At 33.8% G+C, this 27,113-nt stretch overlaps 1 protein-coding gene across 1 annotated transcript in view; it reads left to right on the top strand.

The window, feature by feature from the left end:
• LOC111060900 (nose resistant to fluoxetine protein 6) overlaps positions 1 to 22,991 on the top strand; it is a 41,422-nt gene extending 18,431 nt beyond the window's left edge. Inside the window, exons 6-14 of the mRNA XM_022348589.2 lie at positions 10,868 to 11,058; positions 13,256 to 13,416; positions 14,550 to 14,718; positions 16,069 to 16,262; positions 18,153 to 18,294; positions 19,912 to 20,098; positions 21,126 to 21,268; positions 22,311 to 22,435; positions 22,841 to 22,991. Of these exons, the coding sequence (XP_022204281.2) occupies positions 10,868 to 11,058; positions 13,256 to 13,416; positions 14,550 to 14,718; positions 16,069 to 16,262; positions 18,153 to 18,294; positions 19,912 to 20,098; positions 21,126 to 21,268; positions 22,311 to 22,435; positions 22,841 to 22,859 (1,331 nt within the window). The 3' untranslated portion in view covers positions 22,860 to 22,991. The remainder of the gene's footprint in view (positions 1 to 10,867; positions 11,059 to 13,255; positions 13,417 to 14,549; positions 14,719 to 16,068; positions 16,263 to 18,152; positions 18,295 to 19,911; positions 20,099 to 21,125; positions 21,269 to 22,310; positions 22,436 to 22,840) is intronic.
• The last annotated feature ends 4,122 nt before the right edge of the window (positions 22,992 to 27,113 follow it).

The raw sequence follows: 27,113 nt of genomic DNA, 5'->3' as shown, positions 1-27,113 counted from the left end.
AAAAGAAGCCAACATATATGGGTCTTAATTTTTCTAGAAAGCTTCATGATGATATGATAAACGTTGAAGATCTCAAATTATTCGGAAGCAATTTAGAAAAGTTATTGATGGAAGGTGTATTTTATACCACACATGAGTATTTGTGTAGGGAAGGGACCTTTGTGTGTTGATATGTTTATATGTTTGTTTCATATATATATACGTATATGAATATGTGTCATGTGTATATTTTCTTATTGAAAGTAATGGTTTTAAGATTTTTTTTGACAATTCTCAAACTCCGTTAAGAGTTTCTGGGAAGATATTAAAAACAAAACAAAACATCAACTTTTGGAGAGGCATCGTCATTTCCATCTCCTTTTTCTTTCTCGTCATCTTTATCTTGAATAGAATTATCATCAGATACCCTTTATCTTGAATATAAATATAACAGTATAGCTCAATGAAGACGGCTGGAAAAATTGTTTCGAGAATATATCACTTGCCTGACGAGTGAATGCTTTTAGCAAAACATGAACTGGAAAATTTTGATACAGTATCAGATCAATGGATGAGTAGACTAATGACAGATGACGAATTTCAATTATCCATTTGATTAATTCTTTTGATGATAATTTTCAATGCTACTAATTAATTTTTAAATTATTCCACCTATTTTATGTTTGGACATTAAATCGAGATTTTGAAATATATAAAACCATAGGCAAAAGATAGCGTAAGTATATTGTTGCATCTTGTATTAGTTGTCTCTCAGTATGTAGTGCACATACCTCAACTCTTGGTCACCTGTCCTCTTGCCATATCCTATTTAATTTTATCAGGTATTCATGAATGAAAAAGTGTTTAATAGAAATTGAGTTAATTCATGATTCTTACATAATATTCAATACAATCATTTTTAAATCTGGGCGCTTACTTTTCAAAAATAAAAGAGTTTATATCACAACAATAAATGAGAGTTGACACAAAACAATCATAGAAAAAACGTTATTCAACACATCAATACTAATATGAAATCCAATACAACAGACACAACTTAAATAAATTATTATTCAGAATTGGAATTTTTCAGGTCATTTCATATGTTTCATTATCTATATAATTTATTACAATTAGAAATTTATAATTATAAATTTAAATTTATAGGATTATTTCATAGATAATTTAAATTATTGGAATAATTATAATTATAACTATTAAAATTATTATAAATCATCCTATAATTGAAATTTATAGGACCGTTTCATTATTTTTATTCATGATTCAGAATTATTTGCAACTATAAAACACCCCCTCACCTCCAAAGAAATCTTTATCTCTAATCTATTTACGACTTTATACATTATTTACTTTTATATTTACTCGTACTTTTATACATTATTTTTTCACTTTTATACATCTATTTAATTTTTCTAATCTATTTATTTGTTCAGGTGATTTAGAGAAGACAGTGCTCTCGTTCTCGCTAAGAATGAACGCTGAAGAGCTGTTCGAGCCGGGCCCTTACCCAGAGTTTGACACTTTGAACGGTGGAAAAGTGATAACCATCTTCTTTATTATTTTGGGACATCGTGTTCTCTATACTTTGGGATCCGCTGCTTACAATCCAATTTATTGGGAAGAAGTGAGTGACAAAAATCCATTTTTTGTGGATAATAAGAGTTATTAGAGAATAATACATAAGGTGAATGACGTATTTTAATAGGGATAATTGAATGTTAAATTATTATAAAAAGTTACTAGTACTCTTTATGTTTTATATAAACTCAACTAGTTTTAAGCACTTGCCATTTTCAAGTGTCAAATTTAACAAATGGCATAAATGCTCGAAACTATATAAGAAATATTGGCGGGGAGCGACAGCTAGCACCTCCAGAGGTGGAAGCGGTTGGTAACTAGATATGGTAGGCCTATTATGAGAGCCAGAAGGGTAGCGATCTGGTCGGCGTTCAGCAATTAAAAGGATTGTGAACTCTCATTATTTTTGCATAGCAGGGTATGGTGATGGATTGATTTACATGCACGACAAGAGGACAGTGAATTGCATTTGGCTTTGAGGTGGGACCCGAGGCATCCGAAGCATCTGCGGTTTTGCTTGACAATATCCATTCGTTTGTTGATAGGTTCCTTCCTAAAGCGCTCACATTTGTACAATGGATGAGGAATGTTGCATAGTACACACAGATTGCTGCCACTTTTGTTTTCAGTAAATTGCGGTTTTACTACTTGTGAATGATCTTCAGTCTTCACTTTTGCGGTTGGTATAGCGGTGTAACTAGCACTAGATAACTGTTCGCTCACCTCATTGATGGCGGTTACCTCCAGCGATTTTTCTTGGTTGGAAATGAATTTCATCAGGTGGTCAAAAGCAGGTAAGTCGTCAGGGCCCAAAGAATTCTCAAATTTGGCTCTTACAGCGTTAGGCAATTTCTGAAGGCAAATCATTGTTATTAAGAAATCAGCATGGTTCAATTTCAAATTAAATAGTGATTGCTTAGCTGAGCCTAATTCAATGGCAAAATGTCTAAGTACTTCAACAAGACTGCCCTTCGGCTGAAGTTTGTGATTTTGCTGTATAAGGCATAAGCTCGATAGCGTTTGTTGTCATATCGGTTATGCAAACTTTCGAAGGCAAGCTTGTATGCATTTTCAGTGTCAGCAAAGTTTTGAACTAAGCACAAGGCGTCTCCACGTAAATAGGATACAAGTAGATAGTATTTTTCATCATTTGAAAAGTCTTTGCAATTATGTACAGCCGCTTCAAATACGTTTTTAAAGGAAGCCCATTGCTCCATGTCTCCAGAGAATACTGGATGGACAATTGCGCTTGATAAAATTTGACGCTTTAGATTCAGTAGGAGTGCAGGTATTTACTTCTTCTTTTAATTTAATTGATCAAAAGTGTCTTGAAATTCCTTTTGAACGTTATCGAATTCGGTCAAAGTAGCTAAAGGCATTTCATCACGTTGTAGGTTGTTAAAATCATCAGCTAATTTTTCAAATTTTTTGTTTAAGTCCAATAATAATCGCATAATTTTATCGGTATTTCAAATTCATATTTGTTGGCTAAAGCGCAAAGCGACAGCTGAGTGCGTTTTAGCTTGTTGAGCAAGAGTACCTCGGCCATTTCAGCGAAATAACATTCAAAAACAGTTCAAAAATAATTTTGTAAACAAAATTTTGAGGCTAGGTCGATGTTTCAGTAAAATCGATAGTCGATAGTCGATATCTCGATGATTGATGACGGTTAATGATCGATATTTCGATAGTCGATGCTTGCACGCTACTGATTCGATTCATCTAACCTCAACCTTGAGAAATTCGAAGAATGCGAAAATAATTGAAGATTCATCCATAGGTCGATCGTATAATTTCATTTCATCCGGCCCGGTTGACCAGAATCGTGTTAGAGCCACGTAATGGGCTTCAAATCACGTTACTTAGTAGCTCAAAATAAAGTCGTTACCTTTAAAAGCTTCTCGTACAAGGATGGCGGGTTCGCAGTGGACTGTAACAGCGGTTTTCTCGTTCGGGTAGGCGGTAGCACGTTATTGTAATAAGAAATCATTTGCACTGGCTGGGGGGAAAACATGGGCCCATGTCGCAGCGAAGAGGTCGTACATTTATAAGTTCTTTCAAAGGGAGGAAAAATTGGTAGCGTTAGTGCACGTTTTAGAACAAGCCATCTTGACAAAGCGGAAACGGGCGAAGTAGTAGTGGGGAGTGGAACAAGCCGAGAGAGAGAGCAGTGCCATCTACAATGGGCTTGGCGCTATCATTGCGGCTGATGGCAGTGGCATGTTAGATGGCCATGGGTGAGCGCGGTTGATTCAAAACACACAGCCAACTTACCGACAGATATAAGAGGGAAACTGCCGAAGTTATATTGGCGGTAACAACTATTTCAATATGTGGTCATGTGTAATTTTCTATTGAAAATTAGTTTTAAGCAGTTTTTTTTTGAAAATTCTCATACTCTTTAAGAGTCTCGGAAGTATTAAAACAAAACAATCACTTTGGAGAGGCATCGTCATTCCATCTCCTTTTTCTAACTCATACATTTTTCTTGCGGCGGATGTGAAAGTCTTAGCGTTGTCTGAAAACAGAGTGTGCGGCGCACCTCTGCGGGCAATAAATCGGTGTAGAGCGGCGATGAAGTTGTTGACAGACATCGAGGACAGGAACTCTAGATGAGTAGCTTTGGTGGTCAAACATACAAATATGCACAGATAACCTTTTGTTGTTTGTGTGCGTTTCAATAAAGATGTTTTGCATGAGAAAGGACCAGCAAAGTCCAAGCCAGTTAAATTGAATGGTCTATTGGCGGTGACTCGTTCAGCAGGTAGCGGGGCCATACGTTGCTGTAGGTTGGTGCGGCAAAAGCGGTTACAAATGACACATTGATGTATTATGCGGCGAACTTGATTGCGGGCAGAGATTATCCAATACTGTTGGCAAACAGCTGCTTGTGTGGTGCGGGGACCGGCATGACAATTTTGAAGATGTATGTGTCGAATGATGAGTGAGGATACATGCTCATTTTTCGGCAGCAATAATGGATTTCTAGCTTCACTAGAAATCGGAGCGTGCTCAAGACGACCAGATAAGCGTATCAAATCGTAATCATCAATGTACGGTTGCAACGTTAGTAGATGCTTAGGACATTTTCCAGCTTTCAACTCTGTTATTTCCTTCTGAAATTTATCCCGTTGCACAACATGAACAATGAGTTTTCTAGCTATTTCAGCTTCACAGGCGGTGGTGTCAATTGAGGCAGGCGTTTCACAGGTTTCAATCTGTTTGACTATTTTGCAGCGATATTCATAACGGGCTGGTTTGATGCGGTTGACAAATCTTAGTATGTAGACAAAAATACGACATAGCTTTCCAAATTTGGATACACGTTCTATAGCGGTATACAAACGATTCTCAATTGGTTCTTCAACAGTAGCGAGAATGTACAGCGGGTTAGTTTTCATCTCAGGTACAATGTTGGAAACAAGATGATTGGACACGGGAAAGTCAGTGGCGAGACAACGAAACGCATTGGTAGTGTGCCACCAATCATGGCAGGAGACGATTTCAGCGGGAGTCAAGCCTCTCGAAGCAATATCTGCACAGTTGTTAGCAGAAGTAACGTGATGCCATGACTCAAGTTTTGTTAACTGAGTAATTTGCTGTACTCTGTTGGCAACAAAAATCTGCAATTTGTATGTGGGTGTGTTGATCCAATCCAAGGCAGTCTTGGAATCGGTGTAGAGTCGAATTTCTTGTAAATCATATTCGGACAGCGTAGGTAAGATGGCGGATAGTAAACGAGCAAGCAGCAAACAACCCATCAATTCCAGGCGTGGAATTGTCATAGTTTTCAGCGGGGCGACATGACTTTTGGCGGCTATGAGACGGCAGTTAACATATCTATTTTCAGTCTCTTCATGAATATATATACAAGCAGCAAACCCCTTTTCGGAGGCATCGGCGAATCCAAGCAGCCGGGTAGTAGAGCGGTTACAGGCGAGTAAACGCGGGATTACAACATTGTCCAAACGGGAAATTTCAGCGGTAATCAGCTCCCAATGAGCTCGAAGTGAGGCTGGAACCTCAGTGTCCCAAGCTAATTGCTGAGACCACAGCGTGCGCATGAATAGCTTGAACAGCATTATGAGAGGAGTGAGCCACCCAAGGGGGTCGTAGACTCGAGCGATGAATGATAGAACGGTTCTTTTAGTGATTTGCCCATTAAAAGGAGAAATGAAATAGCGAAAGTTGTCCGCGAGCGGGCTGTAGACAATTCCAAGAACTTTTGCAGTAGCGTTGTCATCAAACATACAATCTTGATTTTCCAAAAATTCTGCAGGCAAGTTAGCGATCAATTCAGGAGTATTAGAGTTCCATTTCCGAAGTTCAAAGGAGCCAAGCGACAATAACTCAATCAGTTCAGAAATAAGCGTTTGTGCTTCAGAAAAATTGTTACTTCCTCCCAGCAGGTCATCAACATAAGTTTGACTTGTTAAAACTTTACTTGCCAGAGGAATGCTTCTCCTTCATCCTTGACAAGTTGTTGCAATGTGCGTTGCGCTAAATAAGCACTGGAAGTAAGCCCATAGGTTACGGTTTTAAGTTCAAATTCTTTTGCAGGTTCATGATAATTAGGTTTCCAAAAACATGTTGGTGACGGCAGTCTTCAGGCCTTAACAAAATCTGGCGATACATCTGCTTGCAATCAGAAAGGACAATGTACTTGTAAGTGCGGAATTTGGTCAATACTTGAATAATATTGGACTGCAGTTTTGGCCCTGGTAACAATTCTCATTTAGTGAATGCCCATTGGTATCCTTGCTGGAAGCATTAAACACCACCCTGATTTTCTGAGTGGGGTCCTTATTTTTAAAAACTGCATGGTGTGGAATCACATAGTCAGAAGCGGATTTGGCAAGTTCCAAATGGCCAAGCTCATGATATTCTGTCATGAAGTTGTCGTATTTCTTCTTTAGTTCCGAAGAATTTTCCAAGCGTTTTAATAATCCAAGGTGACTTCGATAAGCTTGCTTGCGGTTTGAAACAAGAACAGGCGCGCTAGGCTTGAAGGGGAGTGCGACTACATATCTGCCTTCATCATTGCGGTAGGTAGTGGACTCATAGAGCTGTTCACAGAGTTCATCTTCAGGTGATAAGAGTTTCGCATTTATTTGGACATCTTCAGTCTCCCAAAACTTGTTCATGACCTCAGCAAGCGGTTCTTCGCGGGCAACATGGTGCAGATAAGTTGCATCTGATGAAGCGGAGCAGGCGAGTCCTCAATATTTAGCTTTCCACTCAGAACATAGCCAAATATAGTGGCGAAGGCAGCGGGATTTCCTGGTATAATAGCATTGGCGGAAGAAACAAATACATTAGGATAAATGTCAGCTCCAATCAAGAGGTCTATCCTATTGGGTTGGTCAAAACCAGGGTCAGCGAGATCCAAATGTGAAAGTGAGGTTTTGAGCTCACTGCTGATTGGAAAAGCGGGTAGGTCACCAGCTATTTGCTCTAAGACAAGGGCTTCAGTTTGGAGAAAGGTGTTAAACTGCGGTCGAGATAGCAGTGTCAAATGAGTGGTACCTTTTACAGCGGTCGCTTGTTCAGAGATACCATTAATCTGAATGCGTGCGGGCATGATGGTGATACCAAGTTGCTGGGCAGCTCGGGTAGTGATAATCGATCTCATGGAGCCACAATCCAATACAGCACGTAGTAATTGTGATCGGTTGTATTGATCAACAACGGCAACGATAGCGGTGCCCAGTAAAGCAGAAGCGTGTACAGCTTTCACTTGTGCACAGCCACTGAAGGTGTCCGGCATGCCGGTGGATGAACTGCGGGTTGGGGTTGAGATATTGGTCACAGGCGCTGTGCCAAAAGGTGACGAAGAAGACCGTGAGGGACTGGCCGTGTTTTGCGGGATTCTCGAATCGGTACAACATGAATTACTTACATATTGTGATGAGTGTATGTCATCGGTAAACCGCTGTGTTGACATTGGTTCAAATCCTGGTGGCGGGGAGCGACAGCTAGCACCTCCAGAGGTGGAAGCTGGTTGGTAACTAGATATGGTAGGCCTATTATGAGAGCCAGAAGGGTAGCGATCTGGTCGGCATTCAGCAATTAAAAAGGATTGTGAACTCTCATTATTTTGCATAGCAGGGTATGGTGATGGATTGATTTACATGCACGACAAGAGGACAGTGAATTGCATTTGGCTTTGAGGTGGGACCTGAGGCATCCGAAGCATCTGTGGTTTTGCTTGACAATATCCATTCGTTTGTTGATAGGTTCCTTCCTAAAGCGCTCACATTTGTACAATGGATGAGGAATGTTGCATAGTACACACAGATTGCTGCCACTTTTGTTTTCAGTAAATTGCGGTTTTACTACTTGTGAATGATCTTCAGTCTTCACTTTTGCGGTTGGTATAGCGGTGTAACTAGCACTAGATAACTGTTCGCTCACCTCATTGATGGCGGTTACCTCCAGCGATTTTTCTTGGTTGGAAATGAATTTCATCAGGTGGTCAAAAGCAGGTAAGTCGTCAGGGCCCAAAGAATTCTCAAATTTGGCTCTTACAGCGTTAGGCAATTTCTGAAGGCAAATCATTGTTATTAAGAAATCAGCATGGTTCAATTTCAAATTAAATAGTGATTGCTTAGCTGAGCCTAATTCAATGGCAAAATGTCTAAGTACTTCAACAAGACTGCCCTTCGGCTGAAAGTTTGTGATTTTGCTGTATAAGGCATAAGCTCGATAGCGTTTGTTGTCATATCGGTTATGCAAACTTTCGAAGGCAAGCTTGTATGCATTTTCAGTGTCAGCAAAGTTTTGAACTAAGCACAAGGCGTCTCCACGTAAATAGGATACAAGTAGATAGTATTTTTCATCATTTGAAAAGTCTTTGCAATTATGTACAGCCGCTTCAAATACGTTTTTAAAGGAAGCCCATTGCTCCATGTCTCCAGAGAATACTGGGATGGACAATTGCGGCTTGATAAAATTTGACGCTTTAGATTCAGTAGGAGTGCAGGTATTTACTTCTTCTTTTAATTTAATTTGATCAAAAGTGTCTTGAAATTCCTTTTGAACGTTATCGAATTCGGTCAAAGTAGCTAAAGGCATTTCATCACGTTGTAGGTTGTTAAAATCATCAGCTAATTTTTCAAATTTTTTGTTTAAGTCCAAATAATAATCGCATAATTTTATCGGTATTTCAAATTCATATTTGTTGGCTAAAGCGCAAAGCGACAGCTGAGTGCGTTTTAGCTTGTTGAGCAAGAGTACCTCGGCCATTTCAGCGAAATAACATTCAAAAACAGTTCAAAAAATAATTTTGTAAACAAAATTTTGAGGCTAGGTCGATGTTTCAGTAAAATCGATAGTCGATAGTCGATATCTCGATGATTGATGACGGTTAATGATCGATATTTCGATAGTCGATGCTTGCACGCTACTGATTCGATTCATCTAACCTCAACCTTGAGAAATTCGAAGAATGCGAAAATAATTGAAGATTCATCCATAGGTCGATCGTAATAATTTCATCCGGCCCGGAGGACCAGAATCGTGTTAGAGCCAATGTAATGGGCTTCAAATCACGTTACTTAGTAGCTCAAAATAAAGTCGTTACCTTTAAGAAGCTTCTCGTACAAGGATGGCGGGTTCGCAGTGGACTGTAACAGCGGTTTTCTCGTTCGGGTAGGCGGTAGCACGTTATTGTAATAAGAAATCATTTGCACTGGCTGGGGGGAAAACATGGGCCCATGTCGCAGCGAAGAGGTCGTACATTTATAAGTTCTTTCAAAGGGAGGAAAAATTGGTAGCGTTAGTGCACGTTTTAGAACAAGCCATCTTGACAAAGTGGAAACGGGCGAAGTAGTAGTGGGGAGTGGAACAAGCCGAGAGAGAGAGCAGTGCCATCTACAATGGGCTTGGTGCTATCATTGCGGCTGATGGCAGTGGCATGTTAGATGGCCATGGGTGAGCGCGGTTGATTCAAAACACACAGCCAACATACCGACAGATATAAGAGGGAAACTGCTGAAGTTATATTGGCGGTAACAACGTATTTAAATATGTGTCATGTGTATATTTTCTTATTGAAAATTATGTTTTTAAGCATTTTTTTTTGAAAATTCTCATACTCTGTTAAGAGTCTCTGGGAAGTTATTAAAAACAAAACATCAACTTTTGGAGAGGCATCGTCATTTCCATCTCCTTTTTCTTTCTCGTCATCTTCATCTTGGATGAAATTATCATCAGATACCTTTTATCTTGAATAGAATTACAACAGTATAATTCAATGAAGACAGCTGGAAAAATTGGTTTGAGAATATATCACTTGCCTGACGAGTGAATGCTTTTAGCAAAACATGAACTGGAAAATTTTGATAAGGTATCAGATCAATGGATGAGTAGACTCATGACACTTATAGATGACGAATTTCAATTATCCATTTGATTAATTCTTTTGATGATAATTTTCAAGTCTACTAATTTTCAAATTATTCCACCTATTTTATGTTTGAACATTCAATCGAGATTTTGAAATATATAAAACCATAGACAAAAGATAGCGTAGGTAAGTATATTGTTGTACCTTGTATCCGTATGTAATGCACATACCTCAACTCTTGGTCACTTGTTCTCTTGTCATATCCTATTTAATTTTATCAGGTACCCATGAATGAAAAAAAATTATTAATAGAAATTGAGTTAATTCATGATTCTTACATAATACCCTATTCAATACAATCATTTTTAAATCTGGTCGCTTACTTTTCGAAAATAAAAGAGTTTATATCAAAACAATAATATTCAATACAATCATTTTTAAATCTGGGCGCTTACTTTTCAAAAATAAAAGAGTTTATATCACAACAATAAATGAGAGTTAACACAGAACAATCAAAGAAAAAACGTTACTCAACACATCAATACTAATATGAAATTCAATACAACAGACACAACTTAAATTATTATTCAGAATTGGAATTTTTCAGGTCATTTCATATGTTTCATTATCTATATAATTTATTACAATTAGAAATTTATAATTATAAATTTAAATTTATAGGACTATTTCATAGATAATTTAAATTATTGGAATAATTATAATTATAACTATTAAAATTATTATAAATCATCCTATAATTGAAATTTATAGGACCATTTCATCAATTTTTATTCATGATTCAGAATTATTTTCAACTATAAAACACCCCCTCACCTCCAAAAAAATCTTTATCTATTTACGACTTTATACATTATTTACTTTTATATTTACTCGTACTTTTATACATCTATTTAATTTTTTCTAATCTATTTATTTTTTCAGGTGATTTAGAGAAGACAGTGCTCTCGTTCTCGCTGAGAATGAACGCTGAAGAGCTGTTCGAGCCGGGCCCTTACCCAGAGTTTGACACTTTGAACGGTGGAAAAGTGATAACCATCTTCTTTATTATTTTGGGACATCGTGTTCTCTATACTTTGGGATCCGCTGCTTACAATCCAATTTATTGGGAAGAAGTGAGTGACAACAATTCAATTTTTGTGGATAATAACAGTTACTAGCGATAACTAAGACAATAAGGTGAATGACGTATTTTAATAGGGCTAATAATTGAATGTTTATTTATCTATTTGTTAATACAATTACAAATCATATGAATATGATCAGGAGAGAACAACAATTATTATAGAAAATTGCTAGTACTCTTTATTTTTTATATAAACACAACTAGTTCCAAGCACTTATGCCATTTTCAAGTGTCAAATTTAGAAAATGGCATAGTAATGCTCGAAACTATATAAGAAATATTGTGTTTACGATACATAAAAAAAATAAAAGGTACCTTACTAGTAATTTTCCATAATATAATGAAATATAATTATATATAATATTTATGACTAAGTACATGGTCATTATCATGACATAGGTCTATACTTTCTCACAGTTGGAATATGAATGGGTTAAATTTAATTTGTTTAGGTACTTTATTTTATTTGTATTTGAAAATGACTCTCACGCATGAGTAGAAACATGTCAGATGTTAAATACATTAATTCATAAAAGGGTACTGAATGATTATTATTTCATCCCAATAGCCATGTGTATATGACCATTGAGAATCAACGTTAGTATAATAATTATTTTATAGTCAGTGAAAATAAAGTAGAGAAACCGGATTCGTATATATAGTTCTAATTATAACCGGATTGAATTTTCAACAAATCAGTTACATAATAAAACATTTTTAACACAAGCTTTCGTGAGTTTAATTGTTTTTCATGTAGAGCAATTACTGTCAAATTTTCTTGAAGTGATTTGCCGAACAATTATTTAAATTAGTTGTGTCAATTACTTTAATTAGGTACCTAACAAACATGTTATACCAACAATAATTTTACCAAGAAAACAACAGTTTCATTTTACCTGTCAAATCTGGAATGTAGAATTATTATTTATTTATCCAATTTCCAAAAATTCAGAAATTTCAAATTGAGAATTTCTGAAATTGATTTGACTATGATTTTGGATTTGAATTTTCACACATTGTGAATTTTACAAAGATACTTGTTGATATGTAAAATTAAATTGATAACATATTTGAATATAACATATTTATACAACAGTAAAGAAACAACCAATAAAAAGGTTGTAAATAAAACCTTATAGAGGTTTTCTATACAAAGAGGAGGTAACAGATAAGTCCTTAATACTTCGGGGAATTATGATGAAATATTTTATTAATCATTGATTCCTAATTATTTTTAGATATTACAAGAAATTTGCTATGTATCTTTTATTTTTAAATTATTTTATTTATTACTTTACTCAAAATCTTGAATCTTTGGTTCAAAAATGTTTGAAAATTCGAATTGCTTGAACCAGTGGTTCTCAAACTTTTCACTTCGAGCCCCCCTGCATAATTCAGCTGTAAGCCGGGCCCCCCTACATGTATAAGCGTATAACAACAAATTCTATACAAACAATTATAATTTATTCAGGTACTATAGCTACTATAGTACATAGTTGTTACTTTTGTTTCTCATAGCAATTAACAATAAAAAAGCTTCAATATGTGAAGGATGAGCTTGTTTTTTTCGCACAGAGTTTGTTGAAAAGAGGTGTCAGCTCTGATTACGCTACTCTAAGTTCCTGGGTCACATCCAATCTTGATGTAAATTTACTTTTCATGGCAGCTAGAGAAGAAAACCCAGTTTCACACGAATAAGTTGTCGCAAATGGAGTCAATATCTTCAATGCCTTTTCACTCAAAATTGGGTGTTCCTTTTGCACATCAATCCAAAAGGATGTGAGAGAATATTCTTCAAACTTCATTTCAAGCACAATAGTCACCTTGGAGATCAATGAGGTCTTCATTTTATATCATGTTGAGGGAGCACTCATTGATTGAGAATTTGAATGCCAAACCATTCAAGTTCTCATTAAAAAATTTCACATTAAAAAATTTCAAGTAGAATTTTAAAAGTAGAAAGATTGCTTTCGTGATTATTTTAGAAGTAAATTTAAATAATTTTCCAACAAAGCTTTGTGCCCCCCTCCCCCTGCATGAGCATTCATTGCGCCCCCCTTGGGGGTCGCGCCCCACACTTTGAGAACCACTGGCTTAAGAATTGATGGGAGTTTTAAAATATAAGGCCAAACGCACAATTACTACTTGATGAAATTTTCATTGCAGCATCTACTTTCAATTTTCAGACAATTGTTTCGATGGCTGATATGGCGTTTATGAATGGCACTCATATAGTTGACACATTTTTCTTCTGTGGTGGGTTCTTGGCTTTTCACGGTTTATATAAGGAACTGGAGAAAACTAAGAAATTCAACATCTTTTCGCTCATCTTTCTTAGATATTTCAGGTAATTTTCAGTTCCTTCAATCTGTAATATTAATGAGAATAAAGTAACTAAAAACTGTGAATATCCATTCAGATTTGATAAATAGTTCACTCAATTTATCACATTCAGATTTATTCCAATTATACAATATTGATGAGTCTTGAATAAAGAATTCCAGTTCAATTCTGCTTTTTCTCAGTCATTTAGATTGTATAAATATTATTATAATATCATAATATTAAGTTATCATGTTTTGCAGAGAATGAACCTTAGGTTTATGCATGGTTAATGGTTAGTGGGAGTGACAATGATAATGCGAGATTATTGAGGCTCTAGTTTATCAAAAGTGATTTTCAAGCTGTGTCAGTTAAGTCAGCTGCATTAGACGTGTCCTATAGTATTCATCCACACACTCATAAATTTGAGATTACAACACCGAGGATTCAGTGTAAGATTTTATACCTGTGTGACGTCTCCGTCTGGGGCATTATTCAAGTGAAAAAACCAGGAACCCCCCAAGGAGAGTTAGCCTACATAATTATTTTGCCGACGCAACGTGAGGCATTTTAATAGGACCACCACATAAATTGGCGTAACAACGGGAGTACCGAGAACACCTAGCTTATCTAATGAGCTATGATTAGTTATTGATAAAAAAATATGAAATTGTGATTTACTTTATAATTAGTTATTCCAAAATTATTCTTATAATACTGTATTAATTTATATTATTACAGACTAGCAGGTAACCCGTGCTCCGTAAGGGCCCAATTAAAAACTTGACAAACTGAAAACTTGACTTAATGAAGAATCTCTTGAAGAATTGAATATAGGCCAATAACCATCTTTGGTAAATAAAGAATCTATATGCAGAATTCCAAGTTAATCAGTCCAGTAGTTCAGACGTGATGATGCGTCATTCGATAATTTCCTAACCCGTACGTGTATAAGCCAGCTCTTTCCTTTATTATACATGTAATATAGATAGCTCTATGATGCTATCATGAATATCATGGATATTCAGATACATTTCAGCTATGATGTGATTTTTATGAAAATTTATTTCAGAAAGTGTAATTTGTCACGCAACTTGCTCCATACTGTTTTAATTTTAATTACAATGTCAAATAATGGATTTTATTAAATTTTTACAGGATTATGCCGGTTTATGCTTTTATGATCGGTCTCTATGCGTTCATCCTAGCTTATCTGGGGAATGGCCCACTCTGGAACTTGAAAGTCGGTCTGGAAAGCGCCAACTGCAGAGAAAATTGGTGGCTAAACTTACTTTTCTTGAATAATTATTTTAACACGGAGAAGGAGGTGAGTGACCTTTGAGTAAAATGACTTGGAATTGTCACAACCACTAATATTATTATTCAAAATTCGAGAAACTAGTATATTAATAGTTCAATAGCAACTCAGTTTACTAGAGATTGTTAAAGGGGTATAACAACAGAAATTAGCATATCAATTTTCAATGAATAGAAATAATGTGTGATAATTTCAAGTCGTTTGTTTAATATGGATATCTACCACATCCTCACCTTTACTACAACACAGAAAGCTAAGTGAGAATTACTTGACCTCGTTCTTATACCCTATGTTTTAAGATTTTTATTTTCTACTTCTTGAACATTGCACTTTCTTGAAACTTGTCAGAAAACTTATTGCACCGTATCTTGGAGTTTCATAATTGAATCGGCCTGAGGAGAAAGGGAAAATGACAAAATTTTTCATTTTTTATGGTTGAAATGAGTTGTTTAATGTGGGATACATCGATTGGGGTTGAAAGGGTACATGTCAGCATTATCTTTATACGAGAAACAGATATCGTATGTTTGCTGTACTGGAGTGAAAGGGAACAAGTCATGACACACATGTTCCCTTTCAACGCCGAACATTAAAAATTAGCTGTTTGTCAGTTGTGATTTTTATGCTATTGTTAGGTTACCTTTGATTCACGCGTTGCTTTGAGGTTAGATTGCTTTCGGTTGAGGTGATTATTGTAAAAGTTGAAGAGTGATAATTTATAATTTCATCATGAGTAATAGGAAGTTAACAAAAACTCAATTTTAAGGGGTGAATCTTATATAAGTGCTGGATTAAAACTGTTATCTTAGAGAGTTTGCACCCTAATGACAAAAAACAATCTTGAAATTATCAATACTTTTATCTGTATTCAGTGTTTTCTCTCCCCTGAAAAATTCTGATTTTTGACGTTCCCTTTCTCCTCAGGCCGATTCAATTACTTTTTTAGAAATTTCAAAGTTTGTCAATTTTTTTCCTTCTATTCTCACTTTTATTTTACTTTATTTCATTCTTATTTTTTGATACTTTTCTCCTTAAACTTGATGTTTTTAGCAAAGTTCTGATAATCTCTTCAAATTTTGTTTTCGCTCCCTTCGAAATATGATAATAAAATTAATTATCCTGTAATTTCCATATTTTACATTCAAATCATATCACGACCTTTGTACTTGTAATTTATTCATAGAGTATTCATGATCCATTTTATTTTATTGTAAAAAATAAACTTGGCACTGGCACAGCAATGAGCTTCAATTTCTTAATCGTACAAACATTTCAAAAATTGGTAAAGTTTTCCCTTTTTTATCATTTTCAGCACTAAAATTTCAATTTCAATGCAAATTTTCTTTTTTCTTCTAACAGTGTCTGCTCCTATCGTGGTATATAGCCTGTGATATGCATTTTTTCATAATTGGATCCTTCATAGTCTACTACTTGTGGAAGAATCCGAAAATCGGCGAAATAATATGCATAATTGTGTTATGCATCAGTATATTTCTACCATTCATCACTACCTACATTGGAAACCATGACGGAAAACTGAGATTATATCAGAGGTGAGTGATAATAACAATAGTCCATAGTGAGTGAGTGTATATAAAATAAAGATGGAAAATGGACTAAAGAAAAGAAAAATCTAGAATAAATTAAACAATTCAGTGTTGAAAGGCACCAAAAAGAGGAAGTTGACAAACATTTAAATTTGGAATTGAATTTCCCAATCATGCAGATTAAATTGCAACATGGATCTCGAATGTAGAGTAGGACTATAGTAGACTACAGTACAAACTAATGTTTGTAAGCAGAGAAAACTCTTTAAAATGTTAAAGCATTGATTGTGTTACTTAAAGTCCATGAGATATTACTTTTGACACAGCTCTCTTTCGAAGACAGAGAGGCCCGATGCTCTTTCCTTCACTAATCACTGCCACTACCCAACAGCAATCTCCCTACTTTTGTGTCAGCATCCAATTGTACGCAGCATGCTTACTCCTCTCCACTACTCTGTACATGTAACAAAATGTGCAAGGAGAAATAGGTTTCACATCTTCATGTTAAAAGTAATATCTCACGGACTTCAGTGGATTTTGTTCGATTATTTTCAAGTATAATATTTACAATAAATAACATTTTCTATATAGAATAATTTTAATTATTGATGAGCATCTAACTGATTCACATAAACAGTTGATGATTTTATAATTTTTAATTTATCATCAATTAATAAATTCAACCTGCTTATTGTCATGGCCTTCTTAACATGCATTTTAAGATATAACTAGCTGGCCCAGCGAACTTCGTACCACCGTACTTCAATAACTAACTAAGGTTAATGCATCTCATGACAAACTTTAGCTGGATGCACATCTGAGGAGGCGCGATGCGGCATTTTGCATCCAGGTGCTTCTTGCTTATTGGTTAGAAAAGAAGAACTCAGACAAACTGAATCGGGCATGGCGTGGAACGGTGTGATAAGGCAATCTCCATAAGATCAACACTTTAGTATCACCAAGCCGCGCCTCCTCAGGTTTGCTTAGCCTTAGCTTAATCTGATGCACTACATTTTTATGAAAATTATCCAACAATCAGTATTTACATTCATATCTCAATATGGACGTCCTATGTGCTTAGTTGGTTGTGCAGCAGTTTGTATTTTTAGATATAGTTAAATTATAGAGAAACAATAGCGTAAGTAGATATCCCATGGTATAGGACGTTTATGTCGCAACTTTTACTGTTATCTCAAGCCGATAGTACACGTTGTTCTTTCCCGTGAAGCTGTGTGACGATCGTAGTCTCTCAAACTGTGGCGTTCATAAACTCTCACCCCAACAAAACAGTAAAGATCGAGAATAATCGACAGTAATCGGCTTCAGATAACAGTAAAAGTTGCAACATAACCGCCCTATACCATGGGATATCTACTTACGCTATTGTTTCTCTATGGTTAAATACAGCTTGCTGGGAAATTGAATGGTATATCTCCTTTGCTGCTGACTTTCCCGTGCATATTCTAAATTTACAGCATTTCGAATTCTACGACCCAAGTTTGGACGTCATTTGTACCGCGGCATTATTATTAGAATTAAATTTTTTTGTGAATCAGTAAAAAGAAAATAGAAAAACAGATCTACCGACGGCTGTTGGATGACGCAATGATTAAACAACTGATTTTTATTTCTGTGTGTGGCCAGCACACAAATCTTCTCCCATAAGGATTACATGTAAACTTTGAAGGACCGTAGGAAAGAGTCCTGAAGTCGGATCATGAATTTGATAGGCCATTAACCTGCTCCTGAACATAACAAACACAACTAAAAAAATCATCAAATTCGGTGCACACATAAAAAAGTTATTGAATGTCAAAATTTGAGGCTCGACTTTTATTTATATAGATATTATTATTTCATAAACTTAAACGTTTTATGAGATTGGTTTTGTTGCAGGCTTTTATACAATCCACATCTGGACAAAGAATACAACTCGGTGTATATAAAGTCGTATTCGAGGAGTATACCGTACATGGTTGGTCTAGCATTGGGATATGTCACCCTCAGGCTCAGGAGAATCAAATACACTGTTCCACCTGTAAGTTATTATTAATTAAAGAGAATACTATTCAATTAAATTAAATTATATTGTTAATGATAGAAGAAAATCCCAAGTTCATTCTGAATCGAGCATGTAAATAGCTCTACCGGTACTTGAAAATCAAGATGAATACTTGAATTGCTTTTTCCTACAGATAACTTGAAAAGTGATCATTTCTGCACTGATTACGGGCCGCAAAGAATCACTTTTATGCAATAGTAATACTTTGCGTACTCCAGATTTGTAGCATGACAACGCAACGAATTATTCATATAATTTTGATAAATAAATAATTTTGAAGATAAATATTCAAAACTAATTAATAAATTGTTAAAATTAAAAATTTGAAAATTTAAAAATATAAAAAGTTAATTTAAAAATTTGAAATTTATAAATAAAAATTATAAAATTCGAAAATTCAAAAAAAATAATTTATAGATTTTAAAATTCAGAAGAAAACAATTTTTTATTGAATTATCAATTTTAAAATAACAATTTTTTATTGAATTATCAATTTTAAAATTAAATTTATTAATTACAAAATCATACAGACAAATATTGGATGGATTTCAGGACATTCTACCCATAACTACTCTGTTTCATATTCAATGATAACTGTAGGAAAAATTTAATGTGAAATACGTGCGCAAAGTTCCTTTGTTGCACTCAAGAAACCATCCCGCACTCGCCTACGGCTTGTGAGTAAACGTTTCTTTCAATGCAGCAAAGTGTCACTTTGAGCACTAGTTGCAGAAATAGCTATTACTTTGTTTTTGATTCAAAAAAGGACGTGAATTAATAGGAATTTAGATAAGTTCAGAATTCAAACTAAATCATTACATACAAAACTGGATTTGATCAAAAATTTTTATTTACAGTCTTTTTTTAGAATTCTAACCTGTCTCAATCTTGAGTTTAATAGATTTTTAGGGTCGTGAAATTGTGATCTGCACTGATTCAGATAGTCTTAGAACTATAATGAACTAATTACCTACTCAATTTATCAATTTCTATCATAATATTAATCATCAAATAAAATTTGATAAATTGAATCAAATTAAAAATTAAGGGGAGCAAACAGGCTACATACAATATTGAAAAAATAAGGAACATGCAAAGGCCTATTTGTAATTGTGTACCTATTTAATACAGTCTAGATATTTATCAAAGCTGTAAGCACTTATCAACAAAATTAGTATAATAAGTAGATTATACATTTTTACTTAATTTATCAGAGGTGATTATTGATAAAACCAGAAACATAAAAAATTAGAAATTTTGAACAAAAAAACTATTATTTTTACTCAAATACGACATATTCACTTGCAATTGGCAGCATTCCTCAAATAGAACATCAATGCTTTTCATTCAAGCAATGCTGACAGTCTGAAGTGAATCACTAAAGTTCTATAACAATGAATTAATTTTCAGAGAAAATTATGATATTTATGAAGAAAATATTAACGTGAATTGTTAGTTATACTCACTAAAGTTTTGTGTGGAGAACCCAGTTACTATTTGAATTCTATTGGAATGATTCGTTTTAAAGTCTTTGAGAAACTTCATCTATATTTTTGATCTCTATTCAAGACAAATTTGCTTTTCTATTTTCAGTATTTGCTGCACTTGGGAAGCTGGTTGTTTGTATTGGCGTACGCAGCACAAATCTACAGTCTAGTCATCTACATTCCGGGAAGGCCGTACGATGCCCTGGAAAATGCAACATATGCGGCCATGTTGCCTCTCTCGTGGAGCATAGGCGTTGGCTGGATTGTACTTGTACAATACACTACTGGATTTGGTAAGATGAATTCAATTTCAAAATGTCCCTATTTCAGTTTTAGTTCCCTTGAGTGCATTTCGTTGTTATGAAAAACTCTCTGGACATAGCTTTACTCTGAAAGAATTCGAAATTAATCATGTTTAGGGGTAAATACTTTTTCCTCTTTCCATAATAATTGACTATTACAATTCACTAAATTTACCATTTAAATTAAAATTGAATTTTACTGAATTAAGTTTCTATTTTTTAATTAGAATTAATCATTAATTGGTGAGTTCAATCAATACATAATACATGAATAATTAATTTCTTTTGATAATGACTAATGCCTACATGAGCCCAAAGCAGAGAAAACTAATACATATTATTTATTAGACTGGATACTTGAAAGGATTGTTTATGCTATGCTCTAAGATTATATGCGTGGGTGATGGAAGGAACAATATTGTATATTATGTGGATACTCAAAATGATTATCATATTATACAAATGGGCCTACATTTAGGATGATTCTGATCCAACTAGAATGATTTTGACGCTCCTGACTGATAGTTGATGAAGCTGGCCTCAAGCAGACACCCTTCCTACGGTAGTACCGAGAGCACGTTACTTATTTTATTCCTTATCAGGCATTTATCACTTGTTACAACATTAATGCTGAGAACTCCACTATCTAATCAATATGATTTTTTTAATATTTTGAGAATTTTTTCGAGGCTCATTGATAATTTGAAATCAAATTGTATAGTGTGGCATAGTCTCAATTTGAGATTGGATATTTTTTGATCACTCATCATCCAGAAAACATTTCATTTTTATTCATTTCTTGATGAAAAAAATTACTAAAAATAAGAAAAAAGGGTGATAGTGATTCCATAATAAAAGGAATTGAAGAATGGGAGATATTGCGCATCAATCGATTGAAATTGATTTGCAAAAGAAAATCAGTTTCAAACATTAATATTGCTATTTTATTCCAATGCTGATAAAATTCACTATATACTATTGTTCAATCAATTCATTTATTTTGGTTGTTGATTTGCAGGTGTCTACAATTTATTTTTTGTGAAGAAAATCTACACACCACTGAGTAGGTTGGTTTATTGTGTGGTACTGATTCACCCGGCAGTGCAGTTAGTACAGTCATCATCCAATAGAAACCCTGAGTACCTCACGTTTCCAAAGCTGGTAAGCTTGATTTTATTCATTATTATTTATACACATAATTTATTGATTAACTAAATTGAGTATAATATTATGATGAGTATCCAAATTTGAATATGAATAGTAATAGCCTATAGTGATGAGGTCCACGTTACAATGACAGTATTTGATCAACTTTGGTTTTGCTATCCTTGTCTATCATTCGACAAAGCCGGTGGTACTATCCTTTACTAGGTCCACAACGGTGCCAATTATGTTTTTGACAGTGTAGAAATATGATTAATTAATGCAGAGAATCGGCATCGCTATTCTTATAACTTTATCCACTGTCATTATAACGTGGACCTCACTATAGATATGGACATCCTTACATCCCAACTCAAAATATTATTGAAAAATCGTTTTCTAAACTTCCAATAAATAATATTGATGTACTGGTAAACTCGTAATAGACTGTAATCAGAATTATTATCATCAGTCTTAGTATTGAACCATGAGGAAATAAGAACTCAGTTGTCTTCAATTGCTGGATGTTGCTCATATGAACAATTACTTGTACCTGGGTCCATCTAAGACTTTTCAATGTCATGACAGCAGGTAGTTTTAATTACAAAAAAAAACATTTTTGAGGTAAATGTTATTTTTTATGAAAGTGCGGTCATCGCAGTGAAAAATATCACTTTTGTGTTTAATTTGACTGCATTCAATCGAATGCATGAGATTGTAGTAAAATCAGAAGTTGGAATAATTATTTATACATAGAAGTTTTATATTAATTTCAGAGAAAGACAGACGTTCTCTTTTTATTTGAATTGAATATAATACGGTAGCATCAGAAAGTTCAATTAATGATGATATTTCAGGATCATTCAATCGCTGCACTAGTTGATAATTGTTGGGTTATTAATGTTTTTATATTTATTTAGTTATTTCTTTCGTTAGACAAACTACATAGATGTTTTTTTTTGTTTAATAATAATAGACCTAATAATGTTTGATCATTCATTTTTATTAATATTTCTAGTATTCAATTTAGTGATTATTCGTTTCACATTTTTTCTTTCAGCTATGGATGACTTTCGGAGATGTTAGTTTATCCTATTTTCTAGCATTAGTGATGTACCTTCTAATTGAGGCTCCATTGAGATCTGTGGTAAAGCTGTGGATTCAAGGAACACGCAAAAGGAAAAGGTGAAGCATTACATCATCTATCCATCAAGTACCGTAATTTACATATTTTAAATTCTGCTTGATAAATAATAATATTTTAAAATAAATGGTACCATAACCTTATTCAGATCTGCTAATCTACTATCTAAATTCCGGGGAGAAATAGTTTAAATTCTGTTGTTTCTCTACCAATCATTGTTTTGATTTTGTGCTGTGTAAATGAAATAAATAATAATTATTATAAATAAATAAATAAATAATCATTATACATAACATCATCTGCTTTAAAAATAATCATTATTCACGTATCAAAGATGAAATATAACAGCATTCAATATTATCTAATTCTAATCATAAGATACAAACCTGAAATTGAAATTGTGAAAATAATAAAAGATAATTTTAGAAAACACTTTCTTTTTTCAGGTTCACCCCTACTGGCTAAGGCAAGAAGGATCCATTATACAAACTTCAATGAAGAATGTAACCGAATAGAATAGTTGTATCAACTATTATGTACATAGTATAATAATTGTGATTTTGAAATAATTATTATTTTTAAAGAATTTATAATCAATAGTCTGTTTCATTTTCTACTATTATCACTGACGATCCAGTTTGAATGGGATAGTGGCAAAGACGAAGAAGACGTCATTTTTGGATGGATAGTGAACATTAGATGCAAAAATCAAGAATTATTTATCAGAATCAGAATTCTTTATTTCTAATGCAAAATTCAAATAAAAAGACTTATATAAGGAGATAAGGGAAAGACTGAATATTTTTCCTTACTCCGTCTTCATCAAGATAAATTACAAGTTGGAGGCTATTACATAAAAAACAAGTTTTTCTCTTAAAAATATAATGGGCCCGGTTGCACAAAAGCAGATTTAAGTTTTAATCGTGATTAATTTCACAAGAGCCAATTAAAGAAGGCTTCTCTGATTGATTCTCATGAAATTAATCGCGATTAAAATTTAACCGGTTTGTGTGCAACCAGCACATATAGTTTTAAATTGGAGTTGAATTTTTCTTCAAGTATTTAAATCCTTTATTTAAAAAATCTGGTGTGGCGCACTCACACAACTTTCCTTGCCGTTATGAAAATTGATCACTTGACTCTAGTGTTCCCGCGCATCTTAAAGCAATTATTCAAAGATTTGAGCCAGCTGGTGACAGGACAATAACGCTGGAGACACACGAGGTCTGCTATCTCTTCATAGTGAATCATTTAATAGAATCAACAGTTGCCAACAGTTTGCAATTGGATAATCACATTTTCTCAAATTTCGAGCTTATTTTTAATTTTAGGTGAAAATGTTACTGAACATTAATTGTAGAGATTCTCATGCTCAATCTATTCCACACAAAATTTTTTGTTTAAATTGTATCTGAAGCCTGATAATTGAGAATCTAAAATCAAACTTTGCATAGATGGGGCGGAGCTCCTGAAATTTTTACAGATATGGGACTTGTGGCAGTTGATAGAGCTTATCGATGACTATTTCAGGTATAACTTTAATCAAAATCGTTGGAGCCGTTTTCGAGAAAACCGCGAAAACCCCTGTTTTTGACAACATTTTCGCCATTTTAGCCGTCATCTTGAATCGCATTTTATCGAAATTGTTCGTGTCGGATCCTTATATTGTAAGGACCTTACGTTCGAAATTTCAAGTCATTCCGTTAATTGGGAGATGAGATGAGGTGTACTCATACACACACACACACATACAGACCAATACCCAAAAACCACTTTTTTGGACTAGGGGGACCTTGAAACGTATAGAAATTTAGAAATTGGGGTACCTTAATTTTTTCGGAAAGCAATATTTTCCTTACCTATGGTAATAGGGCAAGGAAAGTAAAAAAATGAAAACCCTGTAAATTAAAATAAACAGCTGGAGCTATCTGTAGACTAAACATGCAAAAATCAAGCTAAAGTGATGTAACTTCTTTTGTTTTGTTGCAAAATTTAAATTTTAAAATTTTATTGTTCAGTTCTTATTTTACTTTTTTGATATAGAAAAACATAGCAAGTTCTTGAATATTTTTCATTAGTGTAAAAACTTATTGTTTTTCTATTCATAATTAAAGTGAGGCAATAACATAGCCTTCAAAGAAATCAAGATAACCTTGAAAACATCAAGATAAGTATTTATTTTTCAATTAAGAAGTCATAATTATGATCTGATTGTTGGTTTTAAAACGTTATTGTTTAAAAGCGCAAGAATAGAGGATTAAGAAAAAATTCAAACAGAAAGTGATTACTTTTAAGTGAGAATCGATAACAAAAATAAACAGAAAATTGTACACTTTCTGCAGTACAAGAAATTTTTAAAAAGTAGAATAAGAATGGTACCTAACAAAATAGATTTGAAATTCATCTCATAAATTGTTGGCAATGATTTGAAAAGTAAAAGAAAGAAATAACTTAAGCTAAAGTGAAAATAGATATATTTCAGGTAACTCTGGAAAAGTAAAAAGGTATACAGGTATACCCAAGATAAAGTTATTATATATAAAATAGAAAAGAAAAAGAAGAATTAAATAATGCAATGAAAAACATATAGGTTTCAAAATTATAGAAATTAGAATAAAATATTCTAGAAGATCTCTAATTTTAAACTCCACATCTATGATAAGAAATGTACAAACAGGAATCAGATAATAGTTTGGTACCGATTTTTCTGAAATATATCCAAATACTTTTTTCTGATCTACATTCCAACCCGAGATGTGACATCATTGATGAAGATGACATTGACTCTTTATTACCAAATTACAGAACTGGAAAACATAAATTACAAGCTCATAAAATTGAGAGACATCGTACTACTGCAAGCATTCTCGTTCATTATGTGACAGAGATACAGAGACTAATAAAAAGTGGGGTTGTAGAAATAAATGAGAAAAAATTAAAAACATTTTTGGCAGACATAGTTTGTAATGCTAATGTGGCTGAGGTAAAATTTATGCAAATTGATGAAAATGTTTATAATCTATGGAAAAGAGATAAAGATATTGTGACTGGTTTCAATCAGCAATCTACAGTTTTGATGAAATATTTTATAAACAATTTGTGCCTTACAAGAGAGATGGCATGTGAGAGTGAGCTGAATTTGAAATATTTATTTGAAAAATATATTGAAGAAGAAACAAGACAGAAGATATTTAAAGAAATTTGTTTTGTTAAAAGAGAGACAGAAAATGTAAGTATGGGTGAGAAATTAATGAGAGAGATCTGCAAACTAGAATTGGAAGATATGGTAAGTCGTTTAAAAGAATTTGGAAATAAATTAAATACATTGTTTATTGAAAATCAAAGATTAGATGATAAAAACTTATGGATAAATAGCAAAATAAACAAAAATGAATTAATATCGGATCGCAATGGAGTTGATGAAAGAATTAAGAGGAAGAAATTGAAACAAATATTGAACGATTTGGAAAAAGAATATTTGAAGTTTGAAACACATTTGAAAGAAAAAGATATGGGCAATTTAAGATTATTTAAGGAAGTTATTTCTTTAGAAGGACAGCTTGATAGTGAAAGGGTAACAAATTCTAGAGTTCTAATCGATATGAATTTAGATATGATTTGCGCTAAAAAATTGAATAAATTTGGAGAAAATAGTCTAGCAGAAGCTATTGATCTGGGAGCTGAATTAGTGGAAGATATTTCAAAAATCGGTGACCAACTGACAAAAACTGGGATAAAAATGCGAGAGTTTACCACTTCAGCCCCCTCAAGAGATGGTTATTTTGTCAATTGTATAATGGTTGGTCGGCAGTTCATCAATGCACTATTCATACAATTTCGAATACTCATGGATACAATGTCTAAATTTGAAGATAGTTTGGGTGCAGATAGTGAGAGTTCAAAGATAAGGACAGCAGAGGTGCTAAATTTGAAGAGAGAAAAAACTGAGCTGAAAGAGGAGATAATATCGGAAAAGATAAAATTGGAAGAAATTATTAAAACTCCTGAAAATTCTTCAAAAAATGGGAATGAGCTTTTAAAGAGATCTGAAAAATACCCAACAAGAGACAACAAACAAGTAATGAAACTTCATAAAATGAATTATGAGTTGAGTGAAAAATTAGTGGAAGCCGAAACAAGTTGTGAAAATCTTGTTTTGAAACTTGAGAATGCCGAAAATGAGACAGATAATCTAAAAATGACAATTAAAAAGCAGGAAGAGATGTTGAAAGAAAACCAAAGAATTATCGATCAATTGAAAAATGAAAATGTAAAATTAAAAACTAGAAACGATGACCTAACCGGTAGTTTAATAGCATCCATGGTTTTACTGTTTTGTACTAAAAAAATAGTGACCAATTGGATAAAAGATAATGAAGCAAAACATACTTAAAGCTGATACAAATTATATAGTTCCTAAATCTCATACATTTTTCAATATTTTCAAGATCTTTCTTCGTTTTTAGGTTTTGAAATGACATTGAGAACAAATAATTACAAGAATGACAATCAGGGTCATGGAGAAAGACATAAAGTAAATAAATATGGATAGAAGTATTCGAAAGTTGAAAAATGATTGTATCTTTAGAATATAAGAAGCTTGTCATTTCTTAACGTTTACTCACTAAATAAAAGACAAACATATTCATATGATAGAAATGTAATGGGATGACAACAGGCAAGGCAATAAGATGTCGTTTCTCCACTGATATTATGAGT

This window comes from Nilaparvata lugens, chromosome 12, assembly GCF_014356525.2.
Source record: "Nilaparvata lugens isolate BPH chromosome 12, ASM1435652v1, whole genome shotgun sequence".
NCBI classification, from domain to species: domain Eukaryota; kingdom Metazoa; phylum Arthropoda; class Insecta; order Hemiptera; family Delphacidae; genus Nilaparvata; species Nilaparvata lugens.
Note: the sequence above shows the minus strand (reverse complement) of the source record. Positions and strands in the feature narration are given on the sequence as shown.